The 15,410-nt window shown below is 38.3% G+C and overlaps 1 protein-coding gene across 2 annotated transcripts in view; it reads left to right on the forward strand.

The window, feature by feature from the left end:
- Positions 1–15,410, forward strand: part of LOC100618161 (zinc finger protein 420-like) — a 42,839-nt gene that overhangs the window by 13,975 nt on the left and 13,454 nt on the right. For both annotated transcript variants that reach the window (XM_056807810.1, XM_056807811.1), the window contains exon 2: positions 10,677–10,803. In XM_056807810.1, the coding sequence (XP_056663788.1) occupies positions 10,677–10,803 (127 nt within the window). The remainder of the gene's footprint in view (positions 1–10,676; positions 10,804–15,410) is intronic.

Below are 15,410 nucleotides of genomic sequence, written 5' to 3' on the forward strand. Positions count from 1 at the left end.
CATTTCTTAACATAGTACTGAGTAGTACAATAATGTCATTACCTAATAACATAAGAAATTGGAGGTATCCTGAATTCCTTAATATCTCTAATTCTTCCAACTCCATATAAATGTCGGAGAATGTAGTATTCATTTATATATATGTGTATATATATAGTATAGTATAAATATGGGTGGTAGTATAGTATAAAATGGGTGTTGTATTTTGTCAAAGGCTTTTTCTGCATCTATTGAGATAATCATGTGATTTTTGTCGGTTTGCTTCTTTATATGGTTAATTATGTGGATGGTTTTTCTTATATTGAGCCATCCTTGCATTCCTGGTATGAATCCTACCGGATCGTAGTGGATAACCCTTGTGATGACTTGCTGGAGTCTTTTTGCTAGTATCCTCTTTAATATTTTTGCATCTCTATTCATTAGGGAGATTGGCCTATAGTTTTCTTTCTCTGTTTTTAACAAACTGCCTGGCTTTGGGATCAGTACCATGTTTGTGTCGTAAAAAGAATTTGGTAGAACCCCTTCTTGCCTTATTCTGTCAAATAGTTTGTATAGTATTGGGATTAGCTGTTCTTTGAATGTTTGATAGAATTCATTTGTGAATCCATCTGGACCTGGGGATTTTTTCTTAGGGAGTTCTTTGATGACTTGTTCAATTTCTTCTTCTGATATGGGGTTGTTTAGGTAATTTATTTCTTCTTTTAGCCTAGGCAATTTATATTTTTTTTAAGTATTCATCCATATCACTTAGATTGCCATATTTTTTGCCATATAATTGGGCATAGTTTTTCATGATTGCCTTGATTTCCTCTTCATTAGAGGTGAGGTCTCCCTTTTCATCTTGGATACTGTCAATTTGGTTTTTTTCTTTCCTTTTTTAAATTAGACTGACTAGTACTTTGTCAATTTTATTTGTTTTTTCAAAGTACCAGCTTCTAGTCTTATTTATTAAATCAATAGTTCTTTGACTTTCAATTTTATTAATTTCTCCTTTGATTTTTAGGATCTCTAATTTAGTCTTCATCTGAGTGTTTTTAATTTGTTCACTTTCTAGGTTTTTAATTTGCATGCCCAATTCATTGACCTCTGCCCTTCTTAATTTGTTTATATATGAACTCAAGGATATAAATTTCCCCCTGAGTACTGCTTTGTCTGCATCCCATAGGTTTTGAAAGGATGTCTCACCATTGTCATTTTCTTCAATGAAGTTATTAATTGTTTCTACGATTTGTTCTTTAACTAGCTGGTTTTGGAGAATCATATTGTTTAATTTCCAATTAATTTTTGATTTATCTATCCATGTACCCTTAGTAATTATTATTTTTATTGCATTGTAGTCTGAGAAGGTTGCATTTATTATTTCTGCCCTTTTGCACTTGTTTGCAATGATTTTGTGCTCTAGTATAAGGTCCATTTTTGTGAATGTACCATTTACTGCTGAAAAGAAGGTGTATTCTTTTTTGTCCCTATTTATTTTTCTCCAGATGTCTACTAACTCTAATTTTTCTAAGATTTCATTTGCTTCTCTCACCTCTTATTTATTTTTTTATTTGACTTATCTAGTTCGGATAGGGGAAGGTTCAGATCTCCCACTAGTATAGTTTTTCTGTCTATTTCATCCTTGAGTTCCTCTAGTTTCTCCTTTGAAAATTTGAATGCTCTGCCATTTGGTGCATATATAATGAGTACAGATATTTCCTCGTTGTCTATACTGCCTTTTATCAGGATGTAATTACCTTCCCTATCTCTTTTAACTAGATTTATTTTTACTTTGGCTTTGTCCGATATCATGATTGCTACTCCAGCCTTCTTTTTATCATTTGATGCCCAATAGATTTGGCTCCATCTACTTACTTTCAATTTATGCGTATCTACCTTCCTCATGTGTGTTTCTTGCAGAGAGCATATGGTAGGGTTTTGGATTCTAATCCATTCTGCTATTCACTTGCTTTTTATGGGTGAGTTCATTCCATTCACATTAAGAGTTATGATTACTAGGTGTGTATTTCCCAGCATTTTGATTTCTACTCCTGGTCCTGCCTTTTCTTCTTTCACTATTTCCGTCTACACCAATGTTTATAGTCAGTCCCCCTACTTCCTCCACTTATTTTACTTCCCTTTCTACCCCCCTCTCTTCTTATTCCCTCCCTTATTTTTCCCTGTAATCTTTTTAACATTTATTTTTTTTTAACCCTTACCTTCCTTCTTGGAATCAATACTGTGTATTGGCTCCAAAGCAGAAGAGTGGTAAGGGCTAGGCAATGGGGGTCAAGTGACTTGCCCAGTGTCACACAGCTAGGAAGTGTCTGAGGCCAGATTTGAACCTAGGACCTCCCATCTCTAGGATTGACTCTCAATCCACTGAGCTACCCAGCTGCCTCCATCTTTTTAAAATTTCTCCCTCACTGCTTCCCTCCCCACCAGTCTGTTTTTTACCCTTCTACTCCCCATAGGGCGTAAATCTATTCTCTTCCCCAATGGATTGGATTTTTCTTCCCTCTTTGGGTCAGTTTCAAAGTACTTAAGAGTTGAGTTTTTCCTGTCTCCAACCTCTTTACCCTTCCAGTGTATCGATGTTTGCCCCCCTCCCGCCATGAGCTTCTTTGTTACATATAAATTTACCCCGTTTTATTTCTTTTCCCTTTTCTTTTAGTCATAATCTCTTTTTTTAGCTCTAGTCATGTATATATATATATATATATATATATATTATGCATGCATATATCTATGTACCTATTTATGTCTTGTCCTTTCATCCTATACAGTTTGTCACTCTTCCCTCTGAGTGTAATTCTTCTAGCTGCTCAGGTGATAGCAACAGTTTTTAAGAGTTACCAATGACCTCTTTTCTTATAGGGATACATATCATTTTAACTTTTTGAGTCTCTTAAAAAATATTTGTTGTTGTTGTTGTTGTTTCCCCTCTTTTTTAATTACCTTTTGATGATTCTCTTGAGTTCTGTGCTTGGACATCAAATTTTCTGTTGAGGTCTGGTCTTTTATTTATGAATGCTTGGCACTCTTCTGTTGTGTTAAATGTCCATACTTTCCCCTGTAAGAATATAGTCAGTTTTGATGGGTATTTTATTCTTGGCTGTAGACCTAGTGCCCTTGCTTTCCGGAATATTGTATTCCATGCCTTTCGGTCCTTCAATGTGGATGCAGACAGATCCTGTGTTATCCTCACCGTGTTTCCATGGTATCTGAATGGCTGCTTCTTGGCAGCTTGTAATACCTGTTCTTTCATCTGATTGTTTTTTAATTTGGCTATAACATTTCTTGGTGTTTTCAGTTGGGGATTAAATACAGGGGGTGATCTGTGGATTCTTTCAATCTCCACTTTCCCCTCTTGTTCTAGGATCTCAGGACAGTTTTCCTGGATAATTTCCTCTAGTATTATGTCCAGGCTTTTTCTTTTGTCATGGTCTTCTGGTAGTCCAATTATTCTTAAATTGTCTCTTCTTGAAAGATTTTCTAAATTGTCTGTTTTGTGAATGAGATGCTTCACATTTTCCTCAATTTTTTCATTCTTTTTGTTTTGTTTTATAGTGTCCTGCTGTCTTGTGAGGTCACTTAATTCCAGTTGTTGTATTCTGGTTCTTAAAGATTGGATTTCATCTCTGGCTTTTTGGTCATCCTTTTCCTTCTGGTTTGATTTTCTTTGAAGATCATCTTTCATCCTCTTTACCCCGTCTTTCATCTCCTTTGCCTCATTTTCCAGATCATTGATTTTGGCTTTGAAGACACTATTTTCTTGTTTCAGTTCAAGTGCCTCTGTTTCCAGATGACTTATCTTAATATTTAAGTTCTCATCCCAATTGTCTTCAGCCTCTCTTAGTTGTGTTTTGAGTTCTTCCACAGCCTGTATCCAATTCACTGGGATTTCTGGTTTATTGTTTGCTGATCTCTCCCCCTCCGTTCCATTTGCTGAGTAGTAGCTGTCTATTTTAGTTTCTTTCTTCTTTTTCTGTTGTTTGCTCAAATTCACCCCTTCTTTACTCCCTGTATTTGTCTGTGCTCTTGTTTCTCTCATTTTTTTGTTTTTTGGGGTCTTCTATCAGTCTCCCTTCTTGGAGCTTTAACAGGAGATCTCTTGGTGTAGTCTCTGGGGGAGGGTTGTTGGGGGTTTGAGGTTCCCTGTCCTCTGGAGGCTTTTGATTGGCTTAACAACCAGTCAATGAGGATGGGTGGGGAGCCTGGGCTTCCCTGCGTTCTGGAGACTTTTGATGGGATTAAGTTCAGCTTGTTTGGGCTGGGTTTGCTCTGAGTTCTAAACTTCCTGGACAGAGAAGCAAATATGGAGGAACTCCAAAGCTCTGGCCAGGCTGCCAGGTTTATGCTCCTTCTAGGCCGCCATCTAGATTCCGCCTCTAGGTTTCTGTTCTTTCCGAAGACCCTGCTCTCTAAGGGGGAGGGGTCCTGGCCTCCCTGGGTTCCGAGGGCTCCTAATGGGATTAAGTTCAGCTGGTGTGGGCCAAATGCTCCCCGAACCAAAAAACCTCCTCCTCCACAATCTGTGTTGAATGCTCAAAGACTGGCCCAGGTTGCTTTCATGGAAAGCCCTTTGGAGTAATCCTTTTGCCAGCCCTGAGGTTTCTGTCCTTTCAGAAGCTCTGAGGGCTCCTGATGGGATTGGGTTCAGCTGGTGCCCTAAAACTGGAACCTCCCTTGAGACTCAGATGGAAGGACCTAGCCAGGGGGCTATAGGATTCCCCTTCTCTCTATGTTTCCCTGCCATCTGTGTTGGGCGGCCCGGAGATTGGCTCAGGTTGCTTTCAAGGTGAGTCCTTCAGAATAGCCAGCCCTGAGGCCCTTTTGCTGGCCCAGAGTTTCCCGCTGCTGCCATGGGCTCAGCACTCTGTGTTGGGGGAGATGGGTCCTGGGACCTTCCTTCTGCCTACCCCTTAGATCCTAGTGATCTAGGGTTCTGGCTTTTGGGGGGCCATACCTTTTGGTCCAAGTCCAGGAGGAGGGTTCCCTGGGTCTGTCCTGTTCTTCAGTTTGAATTTCGGTGTCCTGGGAGCATTCAGTTTGTGATTGGTAAGGAAGGGTTTTCAGAGGTATGAACTTTCGCTGCCTCTAAGCCGCCTTCTTGACAGGAAGTATCTCTTGTCCCTAGTCTCAGAGCTAACTAGAATCCTAAAGTACTCGTAAAGGGCTAAATAAGCAAGAGAAGGGAGAGATCTCAGGGAAGGATCAGGGATGGCTCTGGTCAGAGTCCAATTCCAAAATCCCTCATGAGGATTTGTGATATCGAAATCACTTTAAAAGACTGATATATATTAATTTAAGGTCGCCAAGGAATTCAGCTATGTAATTCCTAAATGAAAACTCAAGTCAGCAGTCAACCTTTTATGGGGTTTTTAATTACAAACAGGAGGAAGAAAGGTATTGGGGGGGGGGGAGAGAAGGGACTAGGGCTTAAATACCCCCTCTGTTTAGGCTGGGCCAAAGGCCCAAGCCCTTAGATAGCTGAGGCAAAGAAAAGAGATCAGTCCCTATCACTCACGTGACCAAAATGGAGAAACAGTCCCAGGGGCCTCCACCTCCAGCCTCCTTCAGAGCAAGCCCTCCTCTCAGACCTCTCCAGGAGCTCTCCCTCCAGGACCTCTCTCCTCTCAGACTCCTTCAGAGCAAAACTTCTCAGAGCAAAACCTCTCCCTTTGCACATGTCTGTTGAAGGTCATATTCTCAAATAATTAAATCTTTATCTTTGCTGCAGCCCTTCCTAAATCCTGTTACTCTGAGTAGGGTGGAGATTGGAAGTTCCAAGACCTGGTTCTATCATTCCAAGTATCTCTATTGTATCAATTCTAAAATCAATCATGACTCAAAGAACTTCCTGTTCTATGCTTAAGCATAGGTCAAAGTCCTTTCCATTGTTTAGCAAAAGGTTTCTGTCCTAAAGTAGTCTTAAGTAGGGAGGAGAAGGATCCTCCCATGCCAAGGGGTTTCACATTCCAATAGAGTTCTTACTATCAGTAGGAAATTTTTTCCAAGTATGAAATTTCCCAATGATGAAATTTCCAACATTCGTAAGTCTAAGAAATTTTAAGGTTTACAGATTCCAGTAGTTGACGTTGAGGAGACTTAGTGGAGATATTTCAGGGTCTCGGAAGGGAAAACAAATGTCAAATGGATGGGTTCTTTCTCACCTTTCAGGAGATCCACCTTCCTCCTCCACCTTCCTGGCAGGAAGTTGTCCTGTCAGTTGGGTTCAGAGTTCTCTCCTCCCTCAGAACTCTCAACATTCTTTTTGCTTCATCGCTGATCTCTCCATGAGCCTGGTTTCTCTTCTAAATGCAGGATCTCTCTTCTCTTACTTTACAAAATATATAGAAGTGCTGATGATTTCTGTGGGTTTATTTTGTATCCTGCAACTTTGCTAAAGTTGTTTATTATTTCCACTAGTTGATTCTCTACGATTGTTTAAGTAGACCATCATATCATCTGCAAAGTGATAGTTTAGTCTCCTCATTACCTGCTATAATCCCTTCAATTTATTTTTCTTCTCTAATTGCTAGTGCTAGCGTTTATAGTACAATGTTAAATAATAGAGGTGATAATGGGCATCCATGTTTCACTCCTGATCTTATTGGGAAGGCCTCTAACTTGTCCCCATTGCAGTTGGCACTTGCTGATGGTTTTAGATATATACTGTTTATTATTTTTAGGAAAGGCTCATCTATTCCTCCACTTTCTAGTGTTTTCAATAAGAACGAGTCTTGTATTTTGTCATAGGTTTTTACTGAATCTATTGAGATCATCATGTGATTTCTGTTGGTTTGGTTGTTCATATGGTCCATTATGTGGATATTTTTCCTAATGGTAAACCATCCTTACATTCCTGGTATAAATACCACCTGATGAATAATCCCTGTGATTGCACTGTGGAGTCTTTTTGCTAGTATTTTATTTAGGATTTTTGCATCTATGTTCATTTAGGGAGATTGATCTGTGGTTGTTTTTTCTCTGTTTTGGTCTACCTGGCTTTGGAATGAGTACCATATTTGTGTTATAAAAGGAATTTAGTTCAACTCCTTCTTTGCTTATTTTGTCAAATAGTTTGTATAATATTGGGTTCTTTGAATGTTTGATAGAATTCATTTGTGAATCCATCTGGCCCTGAGGATTTTTTCTTAGGGAGTTCATTGATGGCTTGTTTCTTTTTCTGAAATGGGATTGTTTAGGTATTTAATTTCCTCTTTTCTTATCTAGGCAATTTGTATTTTTGTAAATATTTACCCATTTCACTTAGATTGTCATATTTATTGTCATCTAATTGGGCAAAATAGTTTTTAATTAATTACCTTAATTTCTTCTTCATTAGATGTGAGGTTGTCCTTTTCATCTTCGATACTGTTAATTTGATTTTTTTTCTTTCCTTTTTAAAATTAGATTAACCAGTACTTTATCTATATTATTTCTTTTTCAAAGTACCAGCTCCTAGTCTTATTCATTAATTCAATAGTCCTTTTAGTTTAAATTTTATTAATTTCCCCTTTGGTTTTTAGGATTTCTAATTTAGTTTTTATCTGGGGATTTTTAATTTGTTCTCTTTCTAGTTTTTAATTGTATGCCCATTGAACTCCCACAGATTTTGACATATTATTTCCTGATTGTCATTCTCTTCAATGAAATCATTAATTGTTTCTGTGATTTGTTCTTTAAACATCCCAGTTTGAAGATTCATTATTTAATTTCCAATTGATTTTTTATTTGACTCTCAATGTAACCTTACTACTTACAATCTTTATTGCATTATGCTCTTTCAAAGTTGCATTTATTATTTCTCCCTTTTTTTGCATTTGTTTGCAATGTTTTTATGTCCTAGTTACATGGTCAGTCTTTGTGAATGTACCATGTGGTGCTGAAAAGAAGGTATATTCCTTTTTGTCCCTATTTATTTTTCTCCATATATCTATTAACTCTAATTTTTCTAAGAATTCATTCACATTGCTTACCTCTTCCTTATTTATTTTTTGGTTTGATTTTTCTAGATATGATAGAGGAAAGCTCAGGTCTCCTACTAGTATAGTTTTACTATCTATTTCCTCCTTAAGTGCCAATTGTTTCTCCTTTAAAAATCTGAATGCTATACAATTTTTTGCATACATGTTGAGTACTGCTATTTCTTCATCATCATCAGGATGACCTTTCCTATCTTTTTATTTTGTGTTTTTTTTTTTAACCCTTACCTCCCATCTTAAAATCAATACTGTGTATTGATTCCAAGGTAGAAGAGTGGTAAGGGATAGGCAGTGGCGGTCACATGACCAGCCCAGGGTCACACAGCTGGGTAGTTTCTGAGGCCAGATTTGAACCTAGGACCTCCTGTCTCTAGGCCAGGCTCTTAATCCACTTAGCTACCCAGGTTGCCCCTTCCCTATGTGTTTTAATCAGATCTATTTTTACTTTGGCTTTATCAGATATCATGATTACAACTCCTTTTTTTTTCTTAGTTGATGCCCAATCAATTTTGCTCCAGCCTCTTACTTTTTTCTCTGTGTGTCTACCTGTCTCATGTGTGTTTCTTGTAGATAACATACGGTAGAATGTTACTTTCTAATCCACTCTGCTATCCGCTCCTGTTTTATGGATGAGTTCATCTCATTCACATTGAGTTTAGATTACCACCTGTGTATTCTTCATCATTTCGATTTCCTCTTTTACTCCTGCCATTATCCTTTCACTCTTCCCTTCTAAACCAGTGTTTTGCTTTTAATCAATCCCCCTAGTCCCCATCCTTATTTTACTTTCCTTCCCACCCCTTCCCTTCTTATTCCCCTCTTATTTTTCTTTATGTTCTATTAATCTTCACACATACACACACACGGTTTTTCCTTCTCAACTTCCCCGTAACTTAAGATAGAATTCTATACCCCAGTTCTTCCTTCTCAGAACTGATTCCACTGAGAGTAAAGTTTAATTACCTATTACCACTCTCTTCCTCTCCTTCTTATAATAGTATTCTTTTCCCCATCCCCTGCCATGAGCCTTTGTATGTGGTATAATTTATATTATTTTTCTTTTTCCTTCAAGTTTTTCTTTGTGCCATCCTCTATTCCCCCCCTCCCTTTCTTACATATCATCTTAAACACCTTAGTACCTCAACATTGGCCTATGAATAATTCTTCTATCTACTATGATACTGAAAACATTTTTTTGAGATTTACAAATTCTAGAATAAAGGAAGCAAAATGGATGACCATCTCATTCCAGATGCATGTTGTACATAGAGCAGGTTAGACCTGAAGTGACCCCTCCAGATTATCAAGTTATGTTCAGATCTGGCCAACTTCTGCATATGTGCCACCAGCAGGCCTCTTTTCACTCATTTCCTTGACCCTTCTTTGAGTTTTCTTGAGTTCTAGGTGTAAGATTAGAGTATTTCTTTGTCATAAAGAAAGTACCAACTTTTTTATGAATTAGCTCAAACAAAACTCAAATTAATTAAAGATTGCTTTCTTATTGAAGAAAGAAAGTCTCCCTTCTTCATCATAGAATCTCTTATTTCTGTGCCATTAAGTATAATTAAGGAATATATGCCATATACAAATGAAAGCAATCATAAAGCAAAGGTTGGGCTATGACCCATTCTAACAAGAGGAACCTCAAAACCCTGACTGTCACAACAGACAAGTCTCCTTCACTTGACTGGAAAACATCTCAGATCACTCTGTCAAGTCCATATTGTAATGAACATCTCTTTTGGATCCTCCTTGTATATTCATCCACTAAAAACTTGGTTTCTGTCATATAGAAAACAAACTAGATCTTTTCTTTAGCTTTGTTCTCTTTTAAGGAATCCTGCTGAACTCTCTTCCCTTGAGAATATACCACATTAACCTGATTCTCACAAACTCTTTACAGGTTTTGCTTGAGAACATATCGCTTGTAATTTCTGGGAAGGAAGAACTTTCACCTTCCTCTCTTCTCTTCCAGGCACCTTTCAACTAGAACACAGACTTTCTCCATGATTTCATAGGGAGTCGCATTCCATAATGCTATAATTAAAAAATAAATCTGGAGGCTAATTGCCCAATTTATGAGCATTTATTAGTTAAGAGAGAGAGTTTGACAGAGGCAGAGAGAGAGAGGTTTCAGCCTTTTTGATCTTATTCCCCTTTAGCTGTCTCAGGCTTGGAATGCCAAAGATTAAGACATCGGTAAAGCTCGGAGAGAAACCCCCAGCTCAGAGAGCCAGTTAGTTCCAGAGAGGAGATACAAAAGGCCCCTCTCCTTCCCTCTCTTGCATTTTCCATTTTCCAGCTTCTCTCCCTGTGGTTAGCTGTGCTGGTTCTAGCTAATTGACTCTCAGGAAACTCACCCTGACATGGGCTGTACCAGGACACAGTGGTAGGGCATGAGATACGTGACTGTGTCACCTACATCCCATTGCTGGCTGGGGATCCAAGCTGGAAGGGATATCCACAAGATGTGTTCCTTCACACACTAAACTCCTCAGCATTGCTCTGGAGGGTCATGGAACTCCTTTGCTCAAACCTCCATTGAGCTCTTAAAGACTCAGCTTCTAGTGCTGACTCTGACACTGACAAAGGATGGGGCCCTTGTCCCTTCTCTGTGTGTCAGTTTCCTCTTGTTATTGCCCAGAGGTGGGCTCTTTATTCTGGTGTGGCTTTCAGCCTTCTGTCCTTTGACTTGGGCTACTCTAGGAGGTGGTGACGTTCAAGGATGTGGCTGTGGACTTCACCAGGGAGGAGTGGCGCCTCTTGGCCCCTCCCCAGAAGGAGCTGTACAAGGAGGTGATGCTGGAGAATGCCTGGAACTTGCTCTCTGTGGGTAAGGAACCCTCTCCCTGGAGTCTGCCATCCAAGGGAATATTACCCTCATCAGCGTGCAGGGTTGGGAGTCGTTTTCATGAGAAAGGGATGAGGGCTGATATGTTGAGTCCCAGAGTCAAGACCCTCCTGCTGCCTAGTTGCCCTGTTAAAGCACTTTGCATTGTATAATGGGATCTTGGTGGCTCCCTTTGGTACTCCTGAAGTCCAAGATCAAATCCATGTTGGAGAATCCCAGACATAAAAATGATCTGAGATGATTCTGTCTCACCTCTCTCTGGCCCAGAATTGTGTCTCCCAAACCCATCTCGGAAAACTGTTCAGGCAGGTTTTCCTTCCACTCTCTGCCTCTAGTCTAGGGTGTATATCCTATTGGGGATATTTTTCTCTTTAACCAGCATAAACTCATAGCTCACAGATCCTAGGTGTCCCAGGCAGAGAAATGTTGTCCTTAGTCTTCCTCCTATTGCCCTAATCCTCCAGTAGAACCTATCAGACAGTGAGGGAAGGGAAGAAGTTTTTATAACAACCTTCCCTTAGCCAGGTGCTATAAAAATTAAATTATAATCCCTAATAATAAAAATATTATATTTTATGAGGTTTATTAAATGATCATTAGAAATCAAGGAGTAGAGAGGGTACGTGCCCAAGCCTGGTTAGCCATTTTTAAAATCCCCACTCACCACCATCACTGCTGACTGTAAGCCCAAGAAAAGGAGGCACTGTCCCTGTCCTCTCATTATATCCTCTGTCTTCAGGAAATATATAATGACAGGAAGTCAGTGGGCTCTCTGGAAATGTAGTTCTTTTTTTAGGGCAACAGATTTTCAATTTTATATCCCCACCCCACCCCTGAGAGCCAAGGGAGACTACTTTCTCCGGTGTGTCTAGTAAATATACCAGCTTTGAAATTACAGTAATTTGAAGATAAGAGGAAAAGAGAACAAAACTAATGTTTGCTAGGCGCATTGACAAAAAGCCAATTGGGGGAAGTCCCCTTTGGCATCAGAGTATACATACAAAACAAATGTATTCAACCCCACACAGAAGAGGGTGTTGAAAAACACAGGGATCACCTGAGTTATGAGGTATATGAATCAATTGGTAGAAAAGTCAAAACATCAAAAAAATCCAAATAAAAGAGAAAATAATTTATGGATGAAATATAGACTATCAAAGTCTCATGTGTAAAAATTTCTAAGTAAAAGAAAATATACCTACAACAGGTCCTTGAATCAGGAAAGACAGAATCATTAAGCATAGTCCCATAAATTTTTTATTTAACTATCAGTGTCATAATTTTTATAGTCTAAACCTTTGTCAGTATGCATTGACATTTTGGCGAATATATTTTAAACTTATATTACTGCAAATTCAAAAAACATTAAAGAAAATCGTCTCAATACTCGTGACATGTGCTTCAAATACATAAAGGAGAGAAAAAATAAAAAACTGAAATAGTATATTGCAAATGCAAGCAAAAACAATAATAAAAGAGTTAAAATTCAAAAATATATATCTTATAATCATTGACACACTGTGTCAACTAAGGAAATGTAGAAAACAAATATTTCTCACCAAAAAATGAGATCCATTTCTTTTTTCAAATCTGGCCATGATCCACTGTGCAAAGCAAATTATATTCAGAAAGTAACAGTTTTTTATAGGGAATAGTAGTACAGCATGTAATGCACATTCAAAGGAGTACCAAAGTCCCCAAAATTCACAATAGCCCAATTATTAAAATAGCAAAGAAAGCCACTATCATTTCATAGAAGTTGTTGTATGACAAAAGAAATCCTATGAATTGGTGGAGATTTGTCACAATTTCATAGATATAGCAAATCTTTCAACTTTGGAAAGTATATTTTTAAACAAAGTAAAACTTATTTGGGTCTAAAACATCACCAAGAAATCTAGATTATTCTGGTGGAAGTAAATTAAACTGAATAATTTTGCAGGAGCTCTTTTTGGCTGCCTGTTTCATAAAAACACCTTGGTAGGAATATTTCTTTCTTTCTCATATTCTTGGTTAGGATCTTTTGTAATCAGTGCAAGGGGAAAAAAAATAATTCCATTTATGTTTGGAATTCTTGTTGTCTAATAGGAAAACTGCTGTTTTAACAAAATTGGGTGCCTTTATTTATTGCTTAAAGTGTCAGTAACATATTTTTAGCTCATTTGTTGGAGCAGTATCTCATATGTCTAAAGGATTTATAAACCAATAGATGGGAAGGACACAAAAGAACTACTATGGAAGCTTGCAGCTCATTTTATTTTTTAAAATGATGGACTCAGAGTTACTGTATGAGACCTATTTTTAAACATGGACAATGCCTTATCTTTGTTTCAATTGTTTGCAGGAGAAGGACTTCATGGTAGTGAAATGAGACATTTAAAACAATCAATCAAACAAACAAACAATCAACAAAACTTTCTCTACCTTTTACACAACATTCTTTATAAAATAAATATTTTAAAAATCATCCATTCAGAAACCACTAGTTAATTAAAATTATTTCTGAAGACATCTTAGAATTACAATTTAAATTCTTAGCTCATTCTCCAAAGGTTGCATACAATTTATCCAGTTTTGTTGAAATCCATCCATCATCATCATCTATGTGACAATTTACAAAATCAAAATAGAAAAAAAAGGCTGTTATTTTATATGGGCTTATTCAATAATATTTGTTCAGTATAGTTATAGGGGAAAGGTAACAGAATATAACAGTAGTTAAAACCCAGTACATTAAAATAATTCAGTGTAACAGAATAGTATTGAATACATTAATATATGAACTGAAAACAACAAAATTAAATCTTAAAACAATCAGTCAAATACAATAAAATGCAGAGATTTTCATTTTTAAAAGGAGTCTGAAAAGGCTTAAAATTTCACCTCCAGACCCTTTAAAGTTCCTTTTTCTAAAATTCTGATCCCTATTGTCAGCACTGTGGAATCTCCCATAGTGAGTGAGTACATGGGTTTTAGGAATCTCAAACCGGGCAGGCCCAAATGGCAAAGAGTTGTAGGGAGTTGAATTTTTCCCCTGAATCTCAGATAAGATAAGTAAAAGTATCAGTGCACTCATGAATGGTAGAAGCTGTTTGAAATAGGCCATGCACTGTTCTTTCATAGAATATGCCATGCTTGTAATCAACTTCCTGTTTGGGAAGACTAACTTTCTTCACTTCCCCACCCCACCCCGAGGTCCCCTGCCACATGGAGGCAAATTGTTTCCTAAGGAAAGAACACCTGAGTTTTTTACCATCTGCCCTGACTCCTATCTTCTTGGTGGCTCAGCAACAGCGGTACGGGTCAGGGTCTAGTTGGAGGCAGATTTTAGCAGCAGAGCCACTGGGGCGTGGGACTGGGGGCCAGATGAACGATTGGGGTGAAGGGCTGGAGGAAGCAATATCAGCAATGCAAGAGTGCATCTAGGAATTAGGACTTAAGCAGTTGGGTGCGGTTTATCTCTTCTTCGTTAAGAGTCCCGGGGCTAAAAAATAGCCCAGCCAGTAGGGAGAGCAAGCAACTGGACAAAAAGTAGGAAAAGAAAACCGCAGCAGCTCCAATGAGAGTTGAAGTTTGCAAGGGGTGGGTAGGGTGGGCAAAAAGCCTTGGGAGGAGAAATGTGGCTTAAAAAATTATCTAGGCTATTATAAAAAAAAAAAACGAGTTTCTCATCCTTTTTGGTTGCCAAACTGAAAAATTTTAAATTATGTCTCTAATACAAATATTATATTTTACATAGGTTTATTAAAGATGATTAGAAATGAAGGAATAAAGAGGGTAAAAAGTAAAAACCACACTTACATGTCTGGTTAGCCGTTTTTTAAATCCCCACTCACCACTATCACTGCTGGCTGCAAGCCCAAGAAGAGGCAGAACTCTCCCCGTCCTCACATTATATCCTCTGTCTACAGAAAGCATATAATGACAGGAAGTCATTGGGCTCTCGGGAAATATAGTTTTTTTCTTTTTAGGGCAACAGATTTTTAATTATACAGTGCTTTGCTGAGGGTTTTCTCTTCAACATTATAGCCCTTCTTCCTCACCTTCATCTTCCTAATTCAGTGACACAATTATCCCCATTTTATAGATGAAGAAATAAGAGATTTGAGTAAGTGATTGTTCTGAAGCACCCACAAAGTTGTCTGTTGCCAGATTTAAACTGAGGCTCTCCTTCTAGCTGACTCTCATTCCAGATAACAGGAAATTATGGACAGAGTCCAGCCTTCTCCAAAGAAAATGTCCCAGAACCAAACTTTCTGGTCCCTCTGATTAGTACCCTACCCTTCTCCACCCTCCTCTCTCTACATTAAATGCTGTGGAGACTCTCCTCTAGGAAGCCCTGAAAACTTCCCCCAGGCACTGCTTGCACTTATGTGTCATTGTCAGGATGAATGAACTGGCTGAGAGACAGCATTGGGCCAAACTAGGATTGTTGAGTTCCCCAGGAGCAGGGGTCAGTCTCTCAAAGAGAACAGTCCACAAGATGGTGGAGCAGGCAGGGCAGGGGGACAAAACTGATCCCTTGAGGTCCCTATTTCTGGAGCTTCATATTGACCCAGAAGACTGACCCTTCAACCCAGTTTGGGAGT

This window comes from Monodelphis domestica, chromosome 8 (genome assembly GCF_027887165.1).
Source record: "Monodelphis domestica isolate mMonDom1 chromosome 8, mMonDom1.pri, whole genome shotgun sequence".
NCBI classification, from domain to species: Eukaryota; Metazoa; Chordata; class Mammalia; order Didelphimorphia; family Didelphidae; genus Monodelphis; species Monodelphis domestica.